Below are 17,389 nucleotides of genomic sequence, written 5' to 3'. Positions count from 1 at the left end.
CACAGTCAAAAAAATGAAAAAGCGACACAAACAAAAACGCAAAATAATAGCAAAAGCTCCAAATATCACCTCTGTGTTGCGTGGGTGCTCGAGACTCAACAGTCAACAAACTCAACAGGAAGCCTCTGATTAGCAGCGGGGGACTCAATTTACAAATGGAACACCCTCAACATGTTCACCTTCCAAGGCAAAGTTCACAAACTGGAACACCTACTTCTGGGTTTGCAGCGTTCTGTTTCCAAGTTGTTCATAAACTAAGCTGTTCTAAAACCAAGGTGCCACTGTATAGGATTGCAGTCTAATTCTCACAGACAGCAATGAGGTGGTAAACCTGTATCTTAATTGGGGGGGGGCATTCCTACAGATATTAAACTGTCATGCTAGGCTAGATTAAAATCCTCTCCCTGACATTATCATCTACATAGTGCATGGATAGCTCAGTGGGTTAGGGCATGGTGCTGAGAATTCCAAGTTTGCAGGTTCAATCCTTGTATGGAACAGCTGCATATTCCTGCACTGCAGGGGGTTGGACTAGAATGTTCCTCCCTACCGTCTAGTTCTACTGGTAAGAAACATCTGCTGAGAGAATTAGATCTCTGTAATGCAACCTTTCAAATCAATGCCTTACATTTATATTTGTGCTCCTTCGCAGCAGTTTTATTTTTTTAAAATGCCATTACATCAGACATAGGCAAACTCGGCCCTCCAGATGCTTTGGGACTACAACTCCCATCATCCTTAGCTAACAGGACCAGAGGTCAGGGATGATGGGAGTTGTAGTTCCAAAACATCTGGAGGGCCGAGTTTTCCTATGCCTGCATTACATTATAACTATTAAGTGCTCAGGTGTCTACTCAAGTTTCATGCTAAGAGCAGAGAAGCTTAATGTTTCTAGTTGAATTCTGATATTGAGGTCTGTTAGAGGACCAAAGAGGATTGAAGCCCCAGTGTTTGTGGACTGTAGTAATGAGATACAGCATGATGGTATATATGATTTTAGCATGGTGCACATGTGTTTTAAGAGTATGCCTCATTTCATGGTTTACATATTTGATTTTGTGCAACATTGCATATAGCATATTTGGGCTTGTTTACTCCTTCCTGGGCTCCTATATTATGCACATTGTCTGAGCATAAGGAATTTGCTGTTTCATCCTCCCTTCAAATGTTTATTACGTTGCCAGAATTGCACAGATGTGCACTTGTGCGATGTTGGGAAAATGTGATTGTGACAGCTTTCAAATTACTCCATTAACATCTTGATTGCCACTGTAATTAGCAACAATCTTGTGGTTTTGGAGTTCCACAATGTGAGTCCTACAAGTCAGTGACTCACTGCAAATTTGTTTTGTTGATAGTTCGACTTTGGCACAGGCAAAAACTAGGAAAAGACAGACGACAGACAGGCAGACAGATACGTACACTCCATAAAACTGTGAATGACCAAGGTATACTTACTGATTTATTTAAATAATTCATAAACAATGCACCATTTGAAAATATTGAGGCAGTGTAGAAAACAAAAAGAAAAAATATATATAAGATTTTAAAAATGCATTAAATCCATCCATATGAGAAGGGAGAACGAATACACTTGCAGGACCATAAGGAGAATAATAATTGTGATAGGATCTTCCAGCTGTAGTTCTAGACAAGCACAGTGGTAATAACTGATTCCTGGTTATGCTTATACAGTACAGTCATACCTCAAGTTGAATGCGCTTCAGGTTGAGAGCATTCAAGTTGCGCTTCGCGGCAACCCAGAAGTAACGAAGCGCCTTTCTTCTGGGTTTTGCTGCTTGCGCATGTGCAGACGCTCAAAATGATGTCATGCGCAGAAGCGGCGAAAAGCGACGCGTGCCTGTGCAGACATGCCGTCGCTAGTTACGTTTGCTTCTAGATGCAAACAGAGCTCCGGAACGGATCCCGTTCGTATACAGACATACCATTGTAGTGGAGAGCAGGCCTTAAAACTCCACCTATTAGTAGTATAGATCTTAGGAGTTAGCTGATCTTTCTCATAAGTATCTATCTGTTCCGCTAATTATGCAGATACACGAAATGTCAGGCCTCTGGCCCATATCTGACCCCCTGGGCAATCTTCTCAAGGCCTGCACACAGTCCAGCAATTCTGATTGTTCAGAGAAAGCCTTGATGAGCAGCCACAGCCTGGAGATCTTAAATTGCTCCTCCAGATTTAATGCAATTAACTCTTGTATATGATTGGGATCATGTACAGTAAAACCAGCACTTTATTAAATATTAACAGAAGCAGAGGTAATTAGCTTTTTATCCTTTCCACTCTGCTTTCGCCACTCTATCCTGAATTCACCAGGACATGGTTAGGTCTTGATTAATATACTACTATATTAATCAAGGGGACGCAGGTGGCGCTGTGGGTTAAAGCCTCAGCGCCTAGGACTTGCCGATCGAAAGGTCGGCGGTTCGAATCCCTGCGGCGGGGTGCGCTCCCGCTGCTCGGTCCCAGCGCCTGCCAACCTAGCAGTTCGAAAGCACCTCCGGGTGCAAGTAGATAAATAGGGACCGCTTACCAGCGGGAAGGTAAACGGCGTTTCCGTGTGCGGCTCTGGCTCGCCAGAGCAGCGATGTCACGCTGGCCACGTGACCCGGAAGTGTCTCCGGACAGCGCTGGCCCCTGGCCTCTTAAGTGAGATGGGCGCACAACCCCAGAGTCTGTCAAGACTGGCCCGTACGGGCAGGGGTACCTTTACCCTTTACCTTATATCAATTGTTTACTGGGGAAGGGGGTTTAACTGTACATTCCTCTCTCCCTTTCTTAATTACTTTACTATACAGTTGTCTGCTTATCCCATCAAAGAAGTGCACTGAATTAAGTGCGTCTCTTCATCCTTATGTTATTTCCTGACACTTTCCCACAGGTTGGTAAGGTAACAGCTGAAGATTCACAGTACGAAGCCATGACCCCATTTTTCCAGGCCTGATTTGGGTGCCAAGAAAGGCGCCAAGGAGCTAATAATATCAAGATTTACATCCTTCCACTTGGCAGAACAAGTCGTTTTTAGGAACTGGGAAAGGCCTGCCCCCAACAGCTGCCAAACCTATTGTGTCTAGCTGTTACTCGAGTGCAACAAAGCAACTAGATCAGATGAAGGATGGGGTAGGGGACGGGTAGGAGAAAACAGAGAGGGTGCAAAAGAAAATGACCGGTAGACTTTTTGTTGTATTTTACAGACATACCTCTAGTTGCGTTATGTTCAGGTTGCGGATTTTTGGGTTGCGAACGCGGCAAACCTGGAAGTGTATACTTCCAGGTTTCGCCATGCGTGCACACACAGAAGCATTCTGCACGCTTTGCACATGCACAGGTGTAGCCTTATTGCGTCACGTGCAGAAGCGGAGCTCTACTTACAGATTTTTCGGGGTGCGAATGGTACCCTGGAACAGATCATGTCCGTAAGTAGAGGTACCACTGTATTTAAAGTATTTATGCACCTGCCCTTACATTCAAAATTCCCAAGGCAGTTTATAAGAACTAATACAAATCACTTTAAAAACATTAATAGGCAGTACCGAAAATGATCTATGTTGTTGTTTAGTCGTTTAGTCGTGTCCGACTTTTCATGACCCCATGGACCAGAGCACGCCAGGCACTTCTGTCTTCCACTGCCTCCCACAGTTTGGTCAAACTCATGCTGGTAGCTTCGAGAACACTGTCCAACCATCTCGTCCTCTGTTGTCCCCTTCTCCTTGTGCCCTCCATCTTTCCCAACATCAGGGTCTTTTCCAGGGAGTCTTCTCTTCTCATGAGGTGGCCAAAGTATTGGAACCTCAGCTTCACGATCTGTCCTTCCAGTGAGCACTCAGGGCTGATTTCCTTCAGAATGGATAGGTTTGATCTTCTTGCAGTCCATGGGACTCTCAAGAGTCTCCTCCAGCACCATAATTCAAAAGCATCAATTCTTCGGCGATCAGCCTTCTTTATGGTCCAGCTCTCACTTCCATACATCACTACTGGGAAAACCATAGCTTTTACTATACGGACCTTTGTTGGCAAGGTGATGTCTCTGCTTTTTAAGACGCTGTCTAGGTTTGCCATCGCCTTCCTCCCAAGGAACAGGCATCTTTTAATTTCGTGGCTGCTGTCACCATCTGCATTGATCATGGAGCCCAAGAAAGTAAAATCTCTCTCTGCCTCCATTTCTTCCCCTTCTATTTGCCAGGAGGTGATGGGACCAGTGGTGATCTATAGGCAGAGGTTAATAAAGCCTGGGGAGATAAAAAGGTCTTTGGAAGGAAAAGGAGGAATGAGTAAAAGCTTATTTATTTGGCACGGAGAGCATTGCCATACTCACTGTGAAATAAGCAGTGACACTCCTTCCCTGCCTGCTCCAGAGAGCTGTGAGTGCCATGCAGCCTGCCCTGTGCCCACTAGGCCAACCTGTTGCAGCGATGGACTCTGTTTTGTTAACAGTGAAGTTTCATCTGCCAGTCTGGTGGGCCTCTGTAGTGTGGTCTAGTGGTTAGAGGATCAAGGAGAGCAGTGTTCAAAGCCGCTCATAGGCCCAGTCTCTTAGCCTAACCCAGGGGTCAGCAAACTTTTTCAGCAGGGGGCCGGTCACTGTTCCTCAGACCTTGTGGGGGGCCAGACTATTTTTTTTTTGGGGGGGATGAACAAATTCCTATGCCCCACAAATAACCCAGAAATGCATTTTAAATAAAAGCACACATTCTACTCATGTAAAAACACGCTGATTCCCGCTCCGTCCGCGGGCTGGATTTAGAAGGCGATTGCGCCGGATCCGGCCCCTGGGCCTTAGTTTGCCTACCCATTGCCTAGCCTCATCTATAGGCCTGTTGCACAGACAATGGGGGAAAGAGACATGTATGGGAAAGACGAGGTAGAAACCTAACGAATTACTAAATGCCTAGGATGGGAAGAGTGAACTCTTATCCTTGGCCTTGGGCGGCAAAATGTCCTGCACTAGCCCTCAGGGGACAGTGGTAGAGCAGGAGGCTTTCAATCTCAGACTTGTGGGTTTGAGCCCCTTGCTGGACAAAAGATTCCCTCATTGCACGGGGCTACAATTCTGTGAAATGCACAAGCCCCATTGATGGTCACCCCCCCCCCGTTTTCGCCAAAGAAAGCTTCCTTATTGCTTTCCAAACGCAGTAGCCAAGGGAAGTGTCCCCCAAGCGACTGGGTCCCCTCTGGGTCTCTGCCTGGGCGCCAAGGGGAAGGGAAAAGGGAATGAAGGGGCTGGAGACAATATAAGGCGAGGAAGCGAATATGCGACGGAGGGAGGAAAGAAAAGAAAAGTTGAGGGAGGAAAATGGGAAATAGCGCAAGGAAGGGGGTAAAGTATGAGTGGCGAAGGCTGAAGGAAATAAATCTGAGGCTAGGGTGGAAGAAATGGAAAGGACGCGAAGAGGAGCAGGAAAGGAGGAAGGGAAAGGGCCAGGAAGCGAAGGAGAATCAGGAGGAGGCTGAAGGAGAGCAGCGGCGCAAAAGGAAGGGAATATGAGGGTGAGAAGGGGAAGAAGGAGCCAGTGGCGTAGCGTGGGTTGTCAGCACCCGGGGCAAGGCAAGTAATTTGCGCCCCCTAACCCGTGGATTTGCGCCCCTAACCCGTGGATTGGCGCCCCCTAACCCCAGTGGCGTAGAGTGGGGGGTGCAGGGGGGGCCCGGCCGCACTGGGCGCAACATCTGGGGGCAGTGGCGTAGCGTGGGTTGTCAGCACCCGGGGCAAGGCAAGTAATTTGCGCCCACTAACCCGTGGATTTGCGCCCCCTAACCCCAGTGGCGTAGCGTGGGGGGTGCAGGGGGGGGCGGCCGCACTGGGCGCAACATCTGGGGGCAGTGGCTTAGCGTGGGTTGTCAGCACCCGGGGCAAGGCAAGTAATTTGCGCCCCCTAACCCGTGGATTTGCGCCCCTAACCCGTGGATTTGCGCCCCCTAACCCCAATGGCGTAGCGTGAGGGGGTGCAGGGGGGCTGGCCGCACTGGGCGCAACATCTGGGGGTTAGGGTTAGGGGGCGCAAATCCATGGGTTAGGGGGCGCAAATTCTTTGCCTTGCCCCCCCTGCCCCCCCCACGCTACGCCACTGGAAGGAGCGAGGGGCGAAGGCGCGCGAAGGGGAGGGCAGGCGCCCGAGGGAGGGGCAATGGCGAGAGAGAGAGAGAGAGAGAGAGAGAGAGAGAGAGAGAGGCGGGCGGGCGGGGAGGGAGGCGCGAGAGGGAAGAGCGAAGCCTGACGCAGCGGCGGCGGCGGCGGCAGCAGCGCAGTGAGCAGAGCCGTCCCCCCGCAGCCCGCCACGGGCGCTCTTCCTTCGCCTCCGGCGCCAGCGCTGCGCGCGGCCCCCTTTAGGCCGGGACCGGAGCTGCCGTGGGCAAGGCGGCGGGGGGGGGGGCAAAGGGAGGACAGCAGCCTCCTCCTCCTCCTCCGCCTCCGCCTCCGCCTCCCCTTCGTCTCCGCTTCTTCCTCAGCATGCTGTTCACCCAGCAACAGCAGCGGGAACCGCCGCCGCCGCCGCCTCCTCCTCCTCCTCGGGCTTGAGGCGCCCGCCTCGGTCCCTCCTTCCTTGGCTCCCAGGGTCTCCTCCTCCTCCTCCCCGTCCATCTCCCCTCCCGAGGCAGCAGGGCTGGTCGCCGGGCCGCCGCCCCCCCGCTCCGGACTGCGGTGCATGTTCGCGCCCTGCGAGTGCGTGAGGCGAGGCGGCAGGAGGAGCATGAAAATGATCCGGTTCCGGAGCTCGAGCATCAGGTCTTTGAGCCAGGAGATGAAGTGCACCATCCGGCTGCTGGACGACTCCGAGATCTCCTGCCACATCCAGGTGCTTCTACCCGGCTGGGCTCTGGGGGCAGGCACCCCATTGCAAAAAAGGGGGCTGGCTGGCGGACGCCCCCCGGCATCCCTGCTGGCTTCGTGCCACCCCCTTGCCCTCCCGCCCTCTCTCGCGCGCAATTCCCCCGAGCGCATCCGCGCAGGGAGAACTTGCTGGCAGGCGAAGGGCTGGGTACCACCAGGTGGGTGGGTGGGAGATCCGCGCTTAGAAGTGGAAAACTGGTGCTAAAAACCTGGGAAGTTAACCAAGGAAGGGCCTTCCCAGGCTACTGCTTTGCAGCGCAGCGATTCCATAGCTGCTGCGCATTCCTTGCGTGACATCCAGACGTGCTTCCTCCAGAAAGCCTTTCTGCTTTGCAGAGGCTGCAGCTCTGCAATAGCAAAAGCTGCATGATATCGTTGCTTTTGGGGAAGGGGAGGGGAGGGGAGGGGATGCGATCCTTTTTCCCACTCAGAGGGTCCATTGTGAGTTGGGCTGCTCTCTGGATAGCATGGGTGGCACAGCTCTGGTTGGGTGATGCCCGTGACAATGCAGATGACAGGAGAAGCAACTTTTCTTCACCATTTATTAGTTGTGCTGTGTTTTCTACTATAAGAAACTTGTGCATGTTGAATTTGACTCATGGTCTTTCTGGGTGGTACTGATGATTCTGAGTCAGGGCGGTCAGCACTTTTTATTTTTTAAGAGTTGAGCACTGCCTTACTGTGTTGTTCAAATACTGTTCGGGAGTGGTCATGTAGTCCTTTGAAAGAAAGACATTAATAAAACCACAAGTGAAGACGAAAGTATTCTGGTGATGAAACAGTGCGCCGACAATTTTTGCTCATTGAAAACAGGCTGTTATGGATAGAGGTGGACTCTTGCTGTTATACTTTCCTTATATGCTCCAGAATAGTGTGTGGTATTTCTAGGGACATAGAATTCAACCGGGTGCTGGTTGGCTGGTCCTGTTGCAGAGGAGGTTTCAGAAAAACAAGGCTCTTGGTATCTATGTATGGTGTCACTAGGTACAGTATATTGCAGCACAGAAATCCTTAGCCTTTAGATGCTTACTTATACTGTATTTACATTTTGCATCTGTATATCAGGATGGTTAACAGTATGTGCAGCAGCTTTCCCTTTTTCCTGTGTGGTTAAAAATAAATAAATCTCAGACCAATACACAACCCAGCAACTGAATTAGGAGCTAGGGAACCCCCTGGCAGCAGTTCTAGCTGTGTTGGGTAATAGAAAAATATTTATGCTGTTTGTGGGGCTTAAACAAAAAGAATGATCAGGGCTGGCAACCAGACAGAGAATGTATAGTTGATTCCTGACAGGTTAAATCAATTAATGAATTGATCACATGGAAATAAATTTTGAATATTATTCCTTTTTGAGATATTGAAAGGAGTACAATACAGCTTATTAATTAATAAACATAAGGAAAGACAACACTCGCTGTGCAAGGGCCATTTTTAGTTTTCTCATTTTCATGAGCTCTTACATGAAAACCAAAATAGCATGGAAAAATAAATATCCCAGCAAATTAAAACTAATTATCCCTTATTAATAAACAAAACATTCAGTTGATTAATGTACTAGCCTAACTGCTGAAAGATTTCGGTTCTATTCTAGAAGGAATGTATGGGAAACATAACCTCTGCTGAGAGTAGTTGGTAGACTGCATTTTTCAGTGTCTCTCTGACAAGTGGAGATGGACAATACAATTAAGAATCTATTAACCTCTTCCTCTCTCTTTATTTCCAACTGCCAGGAATTTTGTTCCAGTATGTTGTGCTGTTAACACACCCCAATGGCTTTTAACTGGAGGATTTAGTAGCAGGCTTCATTTAATACAGGAATGGCTGAAATCTATTGAATATGAAAGCTACTATCTAGTTCCCCAAGGGGGGAAAAGATTAGTGAACCACTATGCACTATATAGAAATGGTTGACTGAGTGTGTGTGATGTAGAGGAATTTATTTACCTGTAGTAGGAAAACATTCATTTGATATATGTTTACTACAGAAATGTTGATTTGATAGATTGCCAGGGAATTGTAACATGAAGTAGTGGAGTTGTTGATATATTGGTCATTTAAAAAATAGAGTACAAATCTGATAATGTTCAAGATGGTTTAGCACAAGTGGATACTTGAAGCAATTTGAATAAGTCTTTCTGCTTCCACGGAAGAATATTTTGAAAGAGATAGTTGTTTCTTTGTTACTTGCAAAGGTTGGAGATATTAAGTAGGTGAGGCAATATAACTTAAATCACTAACTTTTGTTTTTGTGAGTATATATAAATGTCTATGTTTGATAGCATTTTTTTCATAGGGCAGAAAAGAAAGAATTTGCAGTTATGACAGCAAATTTACTTATAGCAGATAAGTAACAGTTAGCACCTTGGAGTTTTCTTAGTACATCAAATAAAAGAAAGCTGAGTACACTGATCGGGAGGGGGCTATCAACTGCTGTACTGACCCAAGAAGCTGATGCCAAAGCATAGGGTTTGATCCGGTCCTTTGTACATAAAGATGGGCTTAACTGCGGGGAATGGACCATTCCTGGGTTTCCTCATCACAGTTGGATGATCAAGTATAGGAGGCCAAGAAGACCCTATTCACTTATTGGATGATGGAGAAGTGGGTGAGGATATATTGACCTGCAGTCCAGAGTCTACACTGGCTGGTCAAAGTACATACCCACATGCATCAATCTCTGCTCTGCTTTGGCCCCAATCAGGTATATGGTCCTGCAGTCTCCCTTCCTCGCACAAACCAATCCTCAATTGCTTAGACTGCCAGTGGACTAATTACCATACACACTGCAAGCAGGAATAGCCTTGGCTGCTGAACACTATAGTTGAGGTATGCAATCAGTACTTTGCTATGGCCAGTCAGGAATCATATGCATGTGATACAGCAGCAAATAGGCTTCTATCTGTACACTATGCCTAGTAGAGAGGCGGGAGTCAAAACATATACTGTACTCCTATTCATATTTGTTGTCACTCTGCACCATGATATCTATAAATATGGGGTAGAATCTGGCTCATGCTCATAACATGGTGGAGTGGATGACCCAGCCTGGGTACTTGGTACAGCAGCAATGGCCAGGAAGACATAACCATGAAACTTCATTCTCCTTTGCCAGAACACTTCTCAACCCTGGGGCAGGATTTGAGGACCTGCGTCTGGTGGTGTTGGGCCAACAAGGCTAATGGGATGCAGCTTTGGTTGGCTTCTGATACCAGTTGAATGCTTACTGGTTACTCTGAGTGTAAAAGTTGTTTCTATTAGATTGCTTCAGGAGGAGTTATGGGGCAAGGTGGTACCAGCAGGCTGATGACACTCAGCTCTATTTCTCTATAACATCCAAATCAGGTGCGGCTGTGCAGTGCCTGGGCCAATGGTGGTGGGATGGATGAGGAAAAATAAGTTGAGCTTGAATCCTCACCAGTTGAAGCACCGTGGGTCAGTAGTTCCTGTGTTTGGGAACTTGGTCAACTGCCTACCCTGAATGCAGCTGCACTCCGCTTGAAGGAGCAGGTTTGCAGTTCCGGGTGATTCTGGATCCAGCTTTGTCACTGGAGTCTCAGGTACTCTCAGTGGCTAGAAGTGCCTCTTATCAACTACAGTTGGTACAACAGCTTCACCCATTGCTTAGACCAGGAAGGCTTTGCCACAGTAGTTCATGCACTGATTACCTTAAGACTGAATTAGTGTAATGTGCTCTATGTGGAGCTTCCCTTGCACTTGATCCGGAAGCTGCAGTTAGTGCAGAATACTGCAGCACGATTGCTGACAGGAGCGAGATCTTGTCAGCATGTAGCACCCGCGCTCTGAGATTTGCACTGGTTGCTGATTTGTACTGGGTCAGGTTCAGAGGGTTAGTATTGGTATGTAAAGCCCTTAAAAACTTGGGACCCATCTATCTGCGAGATTGCCTTATACCCTTTTGCTCTATGAAACTGGCACTGTTACAGGTGCCACGTAATACCTGTTCTGCAGTTGTAAGAAATCAATCTTTTAATGTGGCAGAAACTACACTTTGGAACTTCATGCCTATTGACGTCAGGCAGGTGTCTTCACTTTATTCTAAAACTGCTAAAACTATTTTTGTTTCTACCAGCCTACCCAGATATTTAGAATGCTAATGTGTTTTTAGTTTATTGCTAGTTTTTAATTCTTTGAACGCTTTAATTGTTGTTACTAATAATCTTGTTTTATTCTTTTTGTAAGCCACTTTGAGGTTTTCTATAATCAAGCAGTATATAAACTTTATGAAAGAAATAAATATTGTATATTTTATTGTTTTTCAGTGGTTTGTACCAAACTGTTTTGTTGGTATTATTTTAATAAAAAGTACATAAAATATTTTTAATACTACTACTGTACTGTTACTACCACAAGCTATAGCAACAGCAACGTTGCAAAGTTTGTGCTGCATCTAATGGAGTAGAAGTGCAACCTTCATGCAACTTTAGTCAGTTTTACTTGTGTTTCAGTCAGTTTCGTTTCGTTCAGTCAGGACAGTTGGAATTCAGATTTGTAAGGGAAAGCTCAGGGATCTCATTCTTCTCCAGTCTTGGCAAAGTGGTCCTTGTTCTGCATAAGTTTTAAAGGCAGGGTCTGTACAGACTGTCATGGCCGCTGGATTTTAAGAGGTTTCACACCAACTTTTATGTTTTTTTCTACATGAATGGAAAGCATTCCGCATGCTTCCATTAAATGTTCCTGGGACAAGTAAATGAAATAAAAATGCACGTGTGGTTATGTGTGTTTTACACATTGTAAGTTACATAAATAATTTTTTTCTGACTTGTGTTATTTATATTCATGTTGCAGCAGCCCATTACCAGCAATTCAGAGTTCAGATTCTCTTTTTTGGGAATTCTCCTATCTCATGCAAATTTGTGTGTGCTGCTATTGATAAAACAACCACGGAGGCTTGTGTAAACATCCACTCTTTACGCTGCCCGTATGAATCTAATGACCTTAGTGGAGTCATTTGAGGACACTTCCTGACATTTTATGCTAGAAGAAAAGACATGTACTTTAGGAGGTTCATGTTCTTGTAGCTCCAGCTGGTTCTGTTCCATGTGGACTAAATTCTCTGCAGATAGTGCCGTGAAGCATCATGCGCTGGCATGTGTTCACTGACAGGCTGCCAAGAGGCTAAATGAGTATGGAACCTGCCTCAGGTTTAGTGGAATGCCAAGCAATAGGAGGAACAGTCTCTGAGACATTGTATTTATATCAACAATTATTTCATAATGGAATGTTATAGTGATGATCTCAAAGCTTACATGAGAAAGTGAGCATTAATGTCCTCCATAATGCCATTAAATGAAGCATTATTAGAAAAATAAAGTAAAGCAGTCTCTAAGTATAGGATTTGAAACCAGCTTTTCAGCTGTGCTTGTTTGGCATTGCATATTACTAGACTGTGGGCAAATTCATGTTGATGCACATAGAGAATATGGGATTTGGTGCTCTGGGAGCTGCGAAGGAAGACATATGCTGAAGTGAGCATGAAGTGACTGGCTTCCATCCAGTGCAGACTTATATTATCCCTATGCACATCTTGCTTAGATGTGTGTGTTGTTAAATATAGAAAACTGTTACTTTCACAGTCACAAAGTCATTTTAAAAAGAGAAGAAGCAGGGCAGCTGTGAAACCTGATATTATAGTACATGGTGCTCTTTGGTTCGAAATATTCTGAATTACCCAGTCTGCTTTCAGGTGCCCTTCAAAGCCTCTGCGATAACCTAGGGACAGCAGCCAATAGCTGCTTCAGAGTATACTTCCCTTTTAAGATTTTGATTTACCCGTTCCAGCCAGAAGCACCGCAAACGACTAACTTCCAAAGCACCCTTATGCTGTCGTTTAGCATTTTATACCAATAATCTTTGAAACCAAACATCTGCAATGACTCTTATTTGTAGTGCATGTGAGACTCCTTTGGGTAGTGATAAAGCGGGATATCAAATCCAAACTCCTCTTCTTCTTCTTCTTCTTCTTCTTCTTCTTCTTCTTCTTCTTCTTCTTTTAAGATTTTGATTTACCCGTTCCAACCAGAAGCACCACAAACGACTAACTTCCAAAGCACCCTTATGCTGTCGTTTAGCATTCTATACCAATAGTCTTTCAAACCAAACATCTGCAATGACTCTTATTTGTAGTGCATGTGAAGTTCCAGATAAACACTTATTCAAAACAATCACTCTCCAACATTACAGAAAGTGTTACAGCAGCATAAGGAGGTATAGCTCAGTTGGTAGAGTATGAAACTCTGGATCTCAGAGAGCCATGGGTTTGAGTCCTAAGTTGAACAAAATATTCCTGTGTTGGACTAGATGACTCTTGTGGTCTCTTCCAATTCTACAATTCTATGTTTCTAATATTAAATCAAAGTAGCAGGCTATTAAACACACCAGAAAGGACATTATTCGTTACGTGGGATGTCTTTAGTTTATTCTTTTTTTGAAAAGCAGCAACAATAGTTTGCCCTCTTTCCCCGGTGTAATTTTTTTAGTGTTCCTGTGAAAGTAGCACTAGCACTGGAATGTTAATGTTCTTTGAAAATTGGATCTTAGGCACTCAAAAAGGAACATAGTGCCTAACACGGGTGATGAGGAGTCCCTTTGTGGAATCATTGAGTGGGCTGAGGAATGTCTCAAATGAATCAGGCTATTACAGATTCTAACCAGCTGGTTAAAAGGCAGAAGCATTATCATATGGGTTATTGCATGGCTTAGGGCTAGATTTCTTGAACAAAGGTCAACATTCAATATGCTGTTTTTTCATACATGGGACTTGATGATTAGCAATTAGGTGAACCAGGCAAGTGGCAGTGGAAAGGGTCAAGACCCATGGCAAGACATAAGCAGTCTTTCTGATGACATAGTTGCCCTGGTGTTTGATGGACTCAGCTGCTTTGCAGCATCGTTGAGTAAAACTGCAATGGCACAGCAGAAAAAGGAGACAAGTAGAATGGAAAATAACCTGAAATCATAATGGCCACAGTCTGTAACACGCAGACTCTTTGTAAAACATGGTTGACCTGCCTGACCAAATGCAAAGCTGAAAGGATTTCAGTGAAGATTTAAAGAGCAATTGTAGACAGACGTAGCTTAAAGCAGTGGAGGATTTTTTCCAGTCAGGTTGGCAGATAGATAGTCCATGTCTGCAAATACAGGAATTATAGAAAAACAAATCAGAGACTTCTTCTTCTTCTTCTTAATTGAATTTACTGTATATACTGCCCCATACCTGGATGGTAAGTTTGCCAAACCCATGGAGAATACATATATTTCAGTGCCTGTAATATAAAGACCTTAATCTAGTGTGGGCAGTCTTCAAACTTGTAGGATCTTTTTCTTTTTTTAAAAAAAAATAAAATGGCGGCCCAAAGTCTGCCAACTAGAACCAGGTGCACGGCAGTAATTGGTGTGTGTGCCAAAGACGCTATGGAGGGGGGTGATGTCACGTGACATTGTGAGAAGTGCTGACATCACCACTCAAAACTGAAGGGTTCTCAGTCCTCTCCTTAAGAACTGGGGGAGGGGGGCAAAATGCTTCATCCCCCCCAGCTGGTACACCAGGTATGGGTACATACGTACACTTAGAATTAGGAAACAGAATGCCTCTGGCCATGATTCTGTGCCATGATATTCTGTGTGCTCAGCCCAGGAATTTGTTTTCAGTACCACAGTTTACAGTCATTCTACTCGTTTTCCTGGGGCTTTTAATTTAGATTTGGACTAAATACTTAGTTCGCTTCCAGGTCGAAGACTTGCTTATTGAGCATTCATCCTGATTTGTTTGCAGGGAAATTAGACGAGGTTGATGATTTAGTGAACATTCAATCTGATTTGTTTGCCTTGGTAAATCAAAGCAAGTGTTATCCCACACTTTCCACTGCACCCCCCATCACTTTTCTTATCACAAAATTCTGACTTTTTGGGGAAGCGTGTTTGTTGTGCATGTCCTCCCAACCAACCTGAATTTGTGACTCTATCTTACCCCCCAAAAGTGGCAGCCTGGGAGTGCCCTTGAGTCTCACTGCTCTTTTGAAGAGTTCCTGCCCTTTGTCCCACCACTAAGGCCAGCCAAGAAGTGCTCCTGACACTGACAGTGAAGGAGGGCAAATTCTTAGCGTATAGTTTAATATCAAACAACACCAAACTAAATGTAAAGCTTTCAGTGCTTGGCGTTTAATGTTGCCCTATTTTTTGGAGGGATGTGGTGAGGAATGCACTTTAGAAATAACAACAGGGCTGTGTAGATTCTGCACTTTAAAAATATCACAACGGTACCCTCAAAGCTCAATTTTGTGGTTTATATTCATTACCCAGATTAAGAAAATGTGACCATGTTTGCTTGTTCTGCACAACTTAATCAGCTGCTGCTGAATCTCAGGGAAAGGCTTCTGAGATTTCATGAGCCCCGTCCAACACACTTTCAAGAACACGGCCTTGTTTGTTTTTAAATAAAAGCTGTGATTTTCAGAAAGTTAAATTCCATGTCAGTACCAACTTCTGTGTTTATGAAGGGATCCAGAGCTGCAAAATGCACACAGCCATGCATATAAATAATTCAAAATCATGTAGCTTTTTGCATTGTGGGACTGCAATTCAGTCTTCTTTCCTTTTCCTCTCTCATTTTGTATACTTAATTTAAACTATCGTCTTATGGCTGTGTGCGAAGAAAAGTTTTGTTTTGTTTTGGGAATGCACAGCTTAGCTGCCATCACCAAATTTGAAATAGAGGTTCTTAAGGAATTCGAAAGCACCACCAGTAACTGTGGTTCAGGAGAATAAGCCCTGTTGAGATCACATTTCATCTGGCAATGGAGGATGTCCTCACAGTAGTTAATAAATTTGCTCCAGAAAATCTGGACTGTAGGGCATTCCCATCACAGATGGTAGAGTGATCCAATCTGCCTACTCACTTTCCAACAAAGGGGACTTAATGTCTTTTTGATTATGTGCAGTCTGACAGGTGTTGTATACCAGTGGTTTAGCAGCTCGTTCTGGCAATTCTTCATGCAGATCAGCCTCTTGGCATTCACCACCCAGCTCTTGTTCCAGACTTCCTCCTCTAGTTTCTCATTCAGGTCTGTGTTCCATGCCAGGGTGTGAAACCTGCATTTTCTAATGAAAATATCTAATAAAAGTAATACTTCAATGAAAGGGGTTTTCTTTGGGGGTGTGTGAGTTTTTCCAAGGCTCACTGAAGTAAGCTAAGAAGTGACTCTGACTGATTTACAGAGAGCAGGGCATTTTTGCAAGACTCTTGGTGGTGGTGGTGAAATCAGATTTTATTAAATCATCATAGATCATGTTTTCAATGTTTATATTGAAGCCTAACTTTATTTCTTGCTTGATTATTTGTAGCAATTATTCTGTGTGCTGAGGTTTATGTATGCCAGCCTAGTTGTAAAACACACGTAAAAAAACTCTCTTGACCTCCTTCAGTAGCAGATTCTGCACCAGAGTTGTGCTTTCATATATATAATGCAGTAGTATTTAACATTCTTATAGGTTCATTATAGGTTATTTCTACTCATTCTGCTGTGATTGTATTTTTAAATTGTTTTCCCTTAGGAGCAACCTGTGGTGTAAAAAATGAAAATGTAGGATATTGTTCTGATATACTGCCAGTTATTGTACAATTAATGTGAGATTAACTAGTTTTCTATTGGTTTTATGCAGTTATGTACCGTTACTATCTTTTCTACACAGATTTTAATTGTTTAAATGTTCATTTTTTAAAAAAACACACAAATCATATAATCAATTACATTTGATGGTACATTTTCAGAACCATTTCCTGTAAACAGTGCACCTGATATCTGCTTGTACACTGTGCTCTGAATTGCACATAGACTGATCTTTTCAGCTTGCAGGGTATCCTACTGGGCAGGAAACTATTTTGGAGGCAAATGTAGAATATGATGACCTTTGATGGCATCTAACTCTGTTTCTGACATTAGTGTACCTTTGAAGAGTTCACTCAAAAGCCAAGTTATTTATCTGCAAAACGGAACTTCTTATTACGTGTGTTCCATGAGCCCTTTACTGCAACGGGCAAGATGCAGGCAATGACACAGTTGACTTCTATCATTTTCATCCGCACAGTTACTACAGTATTGTAATCACCTACTCAGATGGTCAATAATTGTGTCATTTCCTAACTCCCAGTCTCTCCCCCTTCCCCGACCTTCAGCATTCATGTTATATGCTCTTTAAAAAATATATATTTAGTAGTATGTGCTAGGCTTCGTATCTTATGGATAGGTTCTCTTAAAAATTAGTTCCCTTTCTCCAGAATCTCTTATTTAAAGTTCCTCCCCTTGTGATGCTTCATTGCAGCATATGTTGACGGCAGCCTTGAGGCACAGGGCCAGTGGTGGCTGGGAGATGAAACCCACTGTCAAGAGGTGACAGTTTGAGAATCAAGGAAGAATAGGAGGACAATAATGGGAATAGAGACCTATGGGGCCCATGGGTATGTGTGCAGAAAAGTGCCTTGGACATGGGAAACAAAAGGTTAAAGGATTATGCAGACAGCA

At 44.7% G+C, this 17,389-nt stretch overlaps 1 protein-coding gene and 1 long non-coding RNA gene across 3 annotated transcripts in view; one reads left to right on the top strand and one right to left on the bottom strand.

Annotated features, from left to right (window-relative positions):
* Positions 1-17,389, bottom strand: part of LOC307227076 — a 142,516-nt gene that overhangs the window by 61,187 nt on the left and 63,940 nt on the right. The gene's annotated exons all lie outside the window — the stretch shown is intronic.
* Positions 6,601-17,389, top strand: part of FRMD3 (FERM domain containing 3) — a 135,453-nt gene continuing 124,664 nt past the window's right edge. For both annotated transcript variants that reach the window (XM_079996093.1, XM_079996092.1), the window contains exon 1: positions 6,601-6,813. In XM_079996093.1, coding sequence (XP_079852219.1) covers positions 6,664-6,813 — 150 coding nt within the window. In that variant the 5' untranslated portion in view covers positions 6,601-6,663. The remainder of the gene's footprint in view (positions 6,814-17,389) is intronic.

This window comes from Podarcis cretensis (genome assembly GCF_951804945.1).
Source record: "Podarcis cretensis genome assembly, chromosome: 11".
In the NCBI taxonomy this organism is placed as follows: Eukaryota; Metazoa; Chordata; class Lepidosauria; order Squamata; family Lacertidae; genus Podarcis; species Podarcis cretensis.
Note: the sequence above shows the minus strand (reverse complement) of the source record. Positions and strands in the feature narration are given on the sequence as shown.